The 12,032-nt window shown below is 47.8% G+C and overlaps 1 protein-coding gene across 4 annotated transcripts in view; it reads left to right on the top strand.

Moving 5' to 3' along the window:
- LOC115197407 (thromboxane-A synthase-like) overlaps positions 1-12,032 on the top strand; it is a 143,525-nt gene that overhangs the window by 93,417 nt on the left and 38,076 nt on the right. For all 4 annotated transcript variants that reach the window (XM_029758872.1, XM_029758874.1, XM_029758873.1 and 1 more), the window contains 4 exons: positions 10,645-10,733; positions 11,004-11,152; positions 11,301-11,428; positions 11,645-11,995. In XM_029758872.1, coding sequence (XP_029614732.1) covers positions 10,645-10,733; positions 11,004-11,152; positions 11,301-11,428; positions 11,645-11,995 — 717 coding nt within the window. The remainder of the gene's footprint in view (positions 1-10,644; positions 10,734-11,003; positions 11,153-11,300; positions 11,429-11,644; positions 11,996-12,032) is intronic.

Below are 12,032 nucleotides of genomic sequence, written 5' to 3'. Positions count from 1 at the left end.
CACTCTCTCTCAACAGTGGTCACACCACCACTCTCTCTCAGCAGTGGTCACACCACCACTCTCTCTCAACAGTGGTCACACCACCACTCTCTCTCAACAGTGGTCACACCACCACTCTCTCTCAGCAGTGGTCACACCACCACTCTCTCTCAGCAGTGGTCACACCACCACTCTCTCTCAGCAGTGGTCACACCACCACTCTCTCTCAGCAGTGGTCACACCACCACTCTCTCTCAACAGTGGTCACACCACCACTCTCTCTCAGCAGTGGTCACACCACCACTCTCTCTCAGCACCACTCACACCACCACTCTCTCTCAGCAGTGGTCACACCACCACTCTCTCTCAACAGTGGTCACACCACCACTCTCTCTCAGCAGTGGTCACACCACCACTCTCTCTCAGCACCACTCACACCACCACTCTCTCTCAACAGTGGTCACACCACCACTCTCTCTCAACACCACTCACACCACCACTCTCTCTCAACAGTGGTCACACCACCACTCTCTCTCAACACCACTCACACCACCACTCTCTCTCAACAGTGGTCACACCACCACTCTCTCTCAACACCACTCACACCACCACTCTCTCTCAACAGTGGTCACACCACCACTCTCTCTCAACACCACTCACACCACCACTCTCTCTCAGCAGTGGTCACACCACCACTCTCTCTCAGCAGTGGTCACACCACCACTCTCTCTCAGCAGTGGTCACACCACCACTCTCTCTCAGCAGTGGTCACACCACCACTCTCTCTCAGCAGTGGTCACACCACCACTCTCTCTCAGCACCACTCACACCACCACTCTCTCTCAACAGTGGTCACACCACCACTCTCTCTCAACAGTGGTCACACCACCACTCTCTCTCAACAGTGGTCACACCACCACTCTCTCTCAGCAGTGGTCACACCACCACTCTCTCTCAGCACCACTCACACCACCACTCTCTCTCAACAGTGGTCACACCACCACTCTCTCTCAACAGTGGTCACACCACCACTCTCTCTCAACAGTGGTCACACCACCACTTTCTCTCAGCAGTGGTCACACCACCACTCTCTCTCAGCAGTGGTCACACCACCACTCTCTCTCAGCAGTGGTCACACCACCACTCTCTCTCAGCAGTGGTCACACCACCACTCTCTCTCAGCACCACTCACACCACCACTCTCTCTCAACAGTGGTCACACCACCACTCTCTCTCAACAGTGGTCACACCACCACTCTCTCTCAGCAGTGGTCACACCACCACTCTCTCTCAGCACCACTCACACCACCACTCTCTCTCAACAGTGGTCACACCACCACTCTCTCTCAGCAGTGGTCACACCACCACTCTCTCTCAGCAGTGGTCACACCACCACTCTCTCTCAGCACCACTCACACCACCACTCTCTCTCAACAGTGGTCACACCACCGCTCTCTCTCAGCAGTGGTCACACCACCACTCTCTCTCAGCAGTGGTCACACCACCACTCTCTCTCAGCACCACTCACACCACCACTCTCTCTCAGCAGTGGTCACACCACCACTCTCTCTCAGCAGTGGTCACACCACCACTCTCTCTCAACAGTGGTCACACCACCACTCTCTCTCAACAGTGGTCACACCACCACTCTCTCTCAGCAGTGGTCACACCACCACTCTCTCTCAGCAGTGGTCACACCACCACTCTCTCTCAGCAGTGGTCACACCACCACTCTCTCTCAGCAGTGGTCACACCACCACTCTCTCTCAACAGTGGTCACACCACCACTCTCTCTCAGCAGTGGTCACACCACCACTCTCTCTCAGCACCACTCACACCACCACTCTCTCTCAGCAGTGGTCACACCACCACTCTCTCTCAACAGTGGTCACACCACCACTCTCTCTCAGCAGTGGTCACACCACCACTCTCTCTCAGCACCACTCACACCACCACTCTCTCTCAACAGTGGTCACACCACCACTCTCTCTCAACACCACTCACACCACCACTCTCTCTCAACAGTGGTCACACCACCACTCTCTCTCAACAGTGGTCACACCACCACTCTCTCTCAGCAGTGGTCACACCACCACTCTCTCTCAGCACCACTCACACCACCACTCTCTCTCAACAGTGGTCACACCACCACTCTCTCTCAGCAGTGGTCACACCACCACTCTCTCTCAGCAGTGGTCACACCACCACTCTCTCTCAGCACCACTCACACCACCACTCTCTCTCAACAGTGGTCACACCACCACTCTCTCTCAGCAGTGGTCACACCACCACTCTCTCTCAGCAGTGGTCACACCACCACTCTCTCTCAGCACCACTCACACCACCACTCTCTCTCAACAGTGGTCACACCACCACTCTCTCTCAGCAGTGGTCACACCACCACTCTCTCTCAACAGTGGTCACACCACCACTCTCTCTCAACAGTGGTCACACCACCACTCTCTCTCAGCAGTGGTCACACCACCACTCTCTCTCAGCAGTGGTCACACCACCACTCTCTCTCAGCAGTGGTCACACCACCACTCTCTCTCAGCAGTGGTCACACCACACTCTCTCTCACAGTGGTCACACCACCACTCTCTCTCAGCAGTGGTCACACCACCACTCTCTCTCAGCACCACTCACACCACCACTCTCTCTCAGCAGTGGTCACACCACCACTCTCTCTCAACAGTGGTCACACCACCACTCTCTCTCAGCAGTGGTCACACCACCACTCTCTCTCAGCACCACTCACACCACCACTCTCTCTCAACAGTGGTCACACCACCACTCTCTCTCAACACCACTCACACCACCACTCTCTCTCAACAGTGGTCACACCACCACTCTCTCTCAACAGTGGTCACACCACCACTCTCTCTCAGCAGTGGTCACACCACCACTCTCTCTCAGCACCACTCACACCACCACTCTCTCTCAACAGTGGTCACACCACCACTCTCTCTCAGCAGTGGTCACACCACCACTCTCTCTCAGCAGTGGTCACACCACCACTCTCTCTCAGCACCACTCACACCACCACTCTCTCTCAACAGTGGTCACACCACCACTCTCTCTCAGCAGTGGTCACACCACCACTCTCTCTCAGCAGTGGTCACACCACCACTCTCTCTCAGCACCGCTCACACCACCACTCTCTCTCAGCAGTGGTCACACCACCACTCTCTCTCAGCAGTGGTCACACCACCACTCTCTCTCAACAGTGGTCACACCACCACTCTCTCTCAACAGTGGTCACACCACCACTCTCTCTCAGCAGTGGTCACACCACCACTCTCTCTCAGCAGTGGTCACACCACCACTCTCTCTCAGCAGTGGTCACACCACCACTCTCTCTCAGCAGTGGTCACACCACCACTCTCTCTCAACAGTGGTCACACCACCACTCTCTCTCAGCAGTGGTCACACCACCACTCTCTCTCAGCACCACTCACACCACCACTCTCTCTCAGCAGTGGTCACACCACCACTCTCTCTCAACAGTGGTCACACCACCACTCTCTCTCAGCAGTGGTCACACCACCACTCTCTCTCAGCACCACTCACACCACCACTCTCTCTCAACAGTGGTCACACCACCACTCTCTCTCAACACCACTCACACCACCACTCTCTCTCAACAGTGGTCACACCACCACTCTCTCTCAACACCACTCACACCACCACTCTCTCTCAACAGTGGTCACACCACCACTCTCTCTCAACACCACTCACACCACCACTCTCTCTCAACAGTGGTCACACCACCACTCTCTCTCAACACCACTCACACCACCACTCTCTCTCAACATCGGTCACACCACCACTCTCTCTCAACACCACTCACACCACCACTCTCTCTCAACAGTGGTCACACCACCACTCTCTCTCAACATCGGTCACACCACCACTCTCTCTCAACATCGGTCACACCACCACTCTCTCTCAGCAGTGGTCACACCACCACTCTCTCTCAGCAGTGGTCACAAGCGCACCCTCTCTTTCGCGCTCTACTTTTTTTCTCATGTCCTTTTAACCAATATTCCATGCCATAGCTGTCCTTTCTGTGGTCGAATATGTGTTAGTGCCCTCATTTTCTTTGATAAGAAGAGACTACCCACTGGGCACAGATGTCAGTTGTCAACTAACGTGAATTCAACATGAAATCAACAAAGTGTCACCATGTTATTGGATTTACGTTGATGCAAATCCAATCAGTTTCCCACATTGATTCAACGCCATCAGATAGATTTTTTTGTTGTTGAAATGACGTGGAAACAACATTGATTCAACCAGTTTTTGCCCAGTGGGTAGGGAGTTGTCTTGAGGATTTGTTGTTTTTGAAATCTGAGCTACTGCAGTATAGCTCTCTGTCTGCCCTGGAGAAGGTGATGACAGAGAGATAGTGCTTTTCTTGAGATCTGTTTCTCTCAGTCCTGCATTGAAACACAGCAATCGCCATGTTTAGAAGAGCTCTTCCCTTAATGAATACATTTATTAATTAGATCGGTGTTTGATCCATCATCATCAGGGTTCTTTTCCCCTTGATAATGCCCTCTGTAATGGTGCTTTAATGGGATTTTAATTGATTCAGCTCCTCTCTTTGGCTCATGGTGTCCTCACCCACACACGCACACATGCACGTCCGCATGCACGTACGCGTGCACGCACAGACACTTTTCTGAGTGGGGCTGGAGGTGAGGAGGAGAGTAGCTGGCACAAAACACAGGGCAGCAGTATCCCCTCATGTACTGATTAATGCAAGTGGACCACTTAACATTTACACCTGATTCCATCTTGCCCATTTATCAGATGAGTCTTGATTTAAAGGGATTTTTTGCACAGGAAAAAAATTCAAAGGGATCATTTTGGTAATATACAGCGCATTTGGAAAGGATTCAGACCCCTTGACTTTTTCCACATTTTGTTACGTTACAGCCTTATTCTAAAATTGATAAAATACAATTAATTCCTCATCAATCTACATACAATGCGAAACAGGTTTTTAGAATTTTTTGCAAATGTGTTAAAAAGAAAGAAATACCTTATTACGTTAAGTATTCAGACCCTTTGCTATGAGACTCGAAATTGAGCTTAGGTGCATCCTGTTTCCATTGATCATCCTTGAGATGTTTCTACAACTTGATTGGAGTCCACTTGTTGTAAATTCAATTGGTTGGACATGATTTGGAAAGGTACACACCTGTCTATATAAGGTTCCACAGCAAAAACCAAGCCATGTGTCAGGCGGCTCAAGGAAGCAGGAGGGGTGAAGTCAAGCGCAGGAGACACAAGTCCGTGAACACACGTTTAATAGGTATCCACTCTAGTCCAAAAACTAGGTAGGGCAGGGCGACAATACAAAAGCCAAAAATACCAGCCCGCACACAATGTAGGGACGCAGCCCACAATATACTCTGCAAAACCCACAGGCAGAGGGAAACACCTGTTCCCCAGACGAATCGTCCTGACGTAAAATAATCACACACAACAAACAAACCTACATAGCAAGACTAAATACCCCCCCCCCCCCCACTAATGAACTAATACAAAACAGGTGCGTACCTAACCTAGACCTAACCAACAGAAAATGAAACAGAGGATCGGTGGCAGCTAGTAGGCCGGCGATGACGACCGCCGAGCGCCGCCCGGGCGAGGAGGGGCGCCACCTTCCGTCGATGTCGTGACACCATGAGGTTAAAGGAATTGTCTGTAGAGCTCCAAGACAGGATTGTGTCGAGACACAGATCTAGGGAAGGGTACCAAAAACATTTATGCAGCATTGAAGGTCCCCAAGACCACAGTGGCCTCCATCATTCTTAAATGGAAAAGTTTGGAACCACCAAGACTCTTCATAGAGCTGGCCTCCCGGCCAAACTGAGCAATCGGGGGAGAAGGGCCAGAGTTCCTCTGTGGAGATGGGACAACCATCTCTGCAGCACTATACCAATCAGGCCTTTATGGTAGAGTGGCCAGATGGAAGCCAGTCCTCAGTAAAAGGCACATAACAGTCCGCTTGGAGTTTGCCAAAAGGCACCCAAAGACTCTCAGACCATGAGAAACAAGATTCTCTGGTCTGATGAAACCAAGATTCAACTCTTTGGCCTGAATGCCAAGCGTCACGTCTGGAGGAAATCTGGCACCATCGCTACGGTGAAGCATGGTGGTGGCAGCATCATGCTGTGGGGATGTTTTTCAGTGGCAGGGACTGGGAGACTGGTCAGGATTGAGGGAAAGATGAACGGAGCAAAGTACAGAGAGACCATTGATGAAAACCTGCTCCAGAGCACTCAGGACCTGGGGGGATGGATTCACCTTCCAACAGGACAACGACCGTAAGCACACAGCCAAGACAAAGCAGGAGAGGCTTCGGGACAAGTCTTTGAATGTCCTTGAGTGGCCCAACCAGAGCCTGGACCAATCGAACATCTCTGGAGAGACCTGAAAATAGGTGTCCAGCGACACTCCCCATCCAACCTGACAGAGCTTGAGAGGATCTGCAGAGAATAATGAGAGAAGCTCCCCAAATACAGGTGTGCCAAGCTTGTAGCGTCATACCCAAGAAGACTCTAGGCTGTAATCACTGCCAAAGGTGCTTCAACAAAGTACTGAGTAAAGGGTCTGAATACTTATGTAAATGTGATAAATTTGCCAGAAATTCTAAAAAACAGTTTTTGCTTTGTCTTTATAGGGTATTGTGTGTAGATTGATGAGGGGAAAAAAATATTGAATCAATTTTAGACTAAGGCTGTAACTGAACAAAATGTGGAAAAAGTCAAGGAGTCTGAATACTTTTCATATGCATTGTACATAGACATTAGCCAGCAGATCCAACCAGCTTGCTTACAGCTGCACTAGGGTCAGACAGGCTTCTTGTGCAGATTAATACACAGCGGTGCCGGCGTGAGATATGGCTCGAAAAACGTACCTCAATCCAGGGATAAGATATGCGTTGTACTTCAAATTGTCCCATTATCCCAACTGTTACACCGAGAAGATTGAACGACTGCTACGTGACTTGCCATTCTATAATTGTCTCCATAGTGACCTGTGAATGCGTTGTCTACAGCAGTCGGTCACATGACAGCTTGATCAGCTGTTCGATTTCACTTACCTGCATGTCAACTGAGCCAGGATCACAGTCAAACGGATTTCGCTGGTTCGGTCACACATCTGTAGAATATATTTGTATTTCCCCTGCATGCTTGTGTTCAGTTTGTTCAGTTTCCTAAATATGTCTGTTACATAGGCAAGGAGACACATTTTCTTTTCATTACGCAGAAAGAACAAAGTCTGTTTTTTACATCTATTGTGAATAACAACAGTTCCTCTCTCAATTCGAAAAATCGTTCCAACACTCCCCCTTGATAACCACCAAGCCTCGGTGTGAAATAGAACATTGTCATGCTCTGATCCCATATATCCACATAGTTTTGTGAACAGGCGTGTGCGATGTAGTTTACAATTGAAGTTACCTGCTGCATGTCTCAGAGTTCTGCATTCAGCTCTTTTGCCGTCAGTTGTTCCCGGTGTATCCATTATAGCTCAGTGGGTTTATCATACAGTGCGTCCATATGGCAGAGGGAGACACATAACTACAGTGCAGAGGCCTGCCCGCCGTCCCGCCTAGATGGAGCGCCATCTGTGCAAAAGCCCACCATTCGATCCCATGGAATCAGTTATTCGTCAATATAGCCACGCAGCACACTGAACATTTCATGTTCGGGAATCATGAGACATTCCTCATGAAAAGCATCCTCTGACATGTAGCGAACTGTTGGGCATCTCGGCCCTCACAGCTAAGGTCCATTTGAAGATCATAAGGTGGGGAGTTGTTTGACTCATTCAGTCAGAGTTACCTCTTGATTGCTAGCAATAGCATCAATTCTTAGTTTCACAGTGATATCTGACAAGGTATTAATGTGAGTTTCTGTGCCTCTGCCTCCCCACACATTGTTTTCACCATATCAAATGCGGCCAGTAACAAGTCTCTGCAATAGTGTGTGGTTTCATAGCGTAGCGGGCTTAGCCATTCACCGTGGGAATGATTCAAGTGCCACGGTCAAGTGCAACGGTCAAGTGCGGCCTTTTGCAACGATCTAATGGCAACCTCTGGTTGAATTTTAGACTTGAATCATTGTCGTTTAGATTTTTAAGGTTAACCATTACAATGATTTTGAGAAACAAAGATTATATTATATATAGTACCAGTCAAAAGTTTGGACACGTCCACTCATTCCTGGGTTTTATTTATTTTTTACTATTTTCTACATTGTAGAATAATATTGAAGACATCAAAACTATGAAATAACACATATGGAATCATGTAGTAACCAAAAAAGTGTTAAACAAATCAAAATATATTTTAGATTTTAGATTCTTCAAAGTAGCCACCCTTTGCCTTGATGACAGCTTTACACACTCTTGGCATTCTCTCAACCAGATTCATGAGGTAGTCACCTGAAATGCATTTCAATTAACAGGTGTGCCTTGTTAAAAGTTAATTTGTAGAATTTCTTTCCTTCTTAATGTGTTTGAGCCAATCAGTTGTGTTGTGACAAGGTAGGGTTGGTATACAGAAGATAGCCCTATCGCAAAAACCATCAAGCCATATGATGAAACTGGCTCTCATGAGGACCGACACAGGAAAGGAAGACCCAGAGTTACCTCTGCTGCAGAGGATAAGTTCATTAGAGACACCAGCCTCAGAAATTTCAGGCCAAATAAATGCTTCACAGAGTTAAAGTAACAGACACATCTCAACATCAACTTTTCAGAGGAGACTGCGTGAATGACAGGCTGACTACACCGCTTGCGTCACGTGCGTGAGCGTTGCAAAATAAATTTCGAAATCTATATTATTCAATTATTGCACCCACACTGCTCGTGTGCGCCAACGAGCGTCAGCGTTGCCAAGGGCTAAAATAGAAGTCAGTTCTATTTGTGACGCAGATCGCACTGCAAGTCCTGCCTCTCCCATCTCCTCATTGGTTTATAGAAGCAGGTACCCACGTGCCATCTCCTCATTGGTTATACCCGCATGGGTGACTGAAAGACGACCGAGGTCAGTGGCGGTAATGCACCTAATTTATGAAAGTTGCAATCATAGTATAAAGTCAAGAGAAGAAAAAGCCTGGAAGGAAGAGAGATGACTAGAAATGATTCGGTTGACTGTTTTATGTGTGGATTAATTGGCGGAGTAGAGGACCTTGTGCATTTCAGGTAAAATAACAACTCAATGTTTATATTCCAGGACAAATTAGCTAGCAACAGCAAGCTAACTAAATAGGACAAATTAGCTAGCAATACATGTTTAATACTTTTCAACCTGTCCCCACATTAATATAATTGGTTCAGAGTTTGTTTTGATATTTCAACCTGCGTGCCGTGATCGTGTTTGGTGTGGGGAGACAAAATACATTTATGCACGATGGCGCACGATGGCGCACGCACGCAGCCAGTTTGGGTTCCGTGTCAGGCCTTCATGGTCGATTTGCTGCAAAGAAACCACTACTAAAGGACACCAATAAGAAGAAGAGACTTGCTTGGGCCAAGAAACACGAGCAATGGACATTAGACCGGTGGAAATCTGTCCTTTGGTCTGATGAGTCCAAATTTTTGATTTTTGGTTCCAACCGCTGTGTTTTTGTGAGACGCAGAGTAGGTGAACGGATGATCTCCGCATGTGGGGTTCCCACCGTGAAGCATGGAGGTGTGATGGTGTGGGGGTGCTTTGCTGGTGACACTGTCTGTGATTTATTTAGAATTCAAGGCACACTTAACACTTTTGGGCTTCCGAGTGGCGCAGCGGCCTAAGGCAGTGCATCTCAGTGCTTGAGGCGTCACTACAGACACCCTGATTCGATTCCAGGCTGTATCACAATCACCATGATTGGGAGTCCCATAGGGTGGTGCACAATTGGCACCACGTCGTCCGGGTTTGGCCGGTGTAGGCCATCATTGTAAATAATAATTTGTTCTTAACTGACTTGCCTAGTTAAGTAAAGGTTAAATTAAAAAAAGAAAAATAATAATAATAAATAACCAGCATGGCTGGTTTGCGCTTAGTGGGACTATAATTTGTTTTTCAACGGGACAATGACCCAAAACACACCTCCAGGCTGTGTAAGGGCTATTTGACCAAGAAGGAGAGTGATGGAGTGCTGCATCTGATAACCTGGCCTCCACAATCAACCGGACCTCAACCCAATTGAGAAGGTTTGGGATGAGTTGGACTGCAGAGTGAAGGAAAAGCAGCCAACAAGTGCCCAGCATATGTGGGAACTTCTTCAAGACTGTTGGAAAAGCATTCCAGGTGAAGCTGGTTGAGAGAATGCCAAGAGTGTGCAAAGCTGTCATCAAGAAAAAGGGTGGGTACTTTGAAGAATTTAAAATATAAAATATATTTTGATGTGTTTAACACTTTTGTGGTTACTACATGATTCCATATGTGCTATTTCATAGTTTTGATGTCTTCACTATTATTCTATAATGTAGAAAATAGTCAAAATAAATAAAAACCCTTGAATGAGTAGGCGTGTCCAAACATTTGACTGGTACTGTATATATTATTTATTTTACCAGGTTTTTGGAAATTCTCCCGCGACCCCATTTTCATATCGGAATCTAGATGAGTGTTTCTCTGTCTCTATCCCCATGCAGATGGGTCCTCTGATCAACACGGCTACTGACACCCTGCTCACCAACCTCAGTTGTCATGCTGAGTCTGGAGAGAGCTTTGACATTCACAGGTACTGCAACTACAGTATATCTCCCTCTCAGGAGGGTCATTATACTGTAACTGAAGGACTTCTCAGTCAATCGGCTATACAACTGTTATACTGTCATTTTCCTAACAAAAAGATGACAAATTCAAATGTCTACAGACAGCCTCAGATCTGCTATTCTAGTGGTCAATTCTAAGGTGGATGTTGTATTATCATTTTATAAAAGCGCTCTATGTATGGTATTCAGTACATACACACCATATTGTGTTGACTGGGTTGGTTCTCTCTCCTCAGGTGTTTTGGATGTTTCACGATGGACGTGATAGCCAGCGTTGCATTTGGTACTCAGGTGGACTCCCAGAAGGACCCAGATGACCCGTTCGTCCACCACGCCCAGAAGTTCTTCTCTTTCTCCTTCTTCACACCCATCATGTTCGTCTTCAGTGAGTACTGTGGAGCCATGCCCTGAGGCCAACTAACTCATCAGCACTTTAAAGTCTTCCTAATTTGTCGAATTGTCCAATTGAAATACTGCTGCATTCCATAGTTGATGCCATAAATGGAGTGACAAAGACTATATTTTGTCTTCAGTTGCTTTTCCATTCCTGATTCCTCTGGCCCGGGTCCTCCCCAACAAGAGGAGGGATGAGATGAATAACTTCTTCATCAACTGCATTCAGAAGATCATCAGACAGAGAGATGAGCAGCCAGTAGGAGAGGTATTACTATGGCAGCCTAACTATCCTTTGTAAAGATGGGAAAAGATATGAAATATTAAAGGACTTGTAATGTCTCCTGTCCTACTCTTCTCTGATCTTGATCTCCCTGTGTGTGTGTGTGTGTGTGTGTGTGTGTGTGTGTGTGTGTGTGTGTGTGTGTGTGTGTGTGTGTGTGTGTGTGTGTGTGTGTGTGTGTGTGTGTTTCTCTGTATGTAGCGGCGGCGAGACTTCCTACAGCTGATGCTGGACACGCGGAGCAGCAAGGAGTGTGTGTCGCTGGAGCACTTTGATGTGGTCAACCATGCAGATGAGCTGGCCCCCACACACACTCACATAAACCAGCAAGAAAATGATGACGTCAGCCATGAGTCACCCAACAGGCGCTCGGTCCAGACCCAGAAGAGGATGATGTCGGATGATGAGATAGTGGGCCAGGCGTTTGTGTTCTTCTTGGCGGGGTATGAGACCAGTAGCAATACCCTAGCCTTCACCTGCTACCTCCTGGCTCTTCACCCAGAGTGTCAGAGCAAACTGCAGGCTGAGGTGGATGACTTCTTCACCAGATATGTGAGTATGGGCCTCTGACTTTTCTGTATGCACCTTA

The sequence above is a fragment of the Salmo trutta genome, chromosome 7 (genome assembly GCF_901001165.1).
Source record: "Salmo trutta chromosome 7, fSalTru1.1, whole genome shotgun sequence".
In the NCBI taxonomy this organism is placed as follows: domain Eukaryota; kingdom Metazoa; phylum Chordata; class Actinopteri; order Salmoniformes; family Salmonidae; genus Salmo; species Salmo trutta.
Note: the sequence above shows the minus strand (reverse complement) of the source record. Positions and strands in the feature narration are given on the sequence as shown.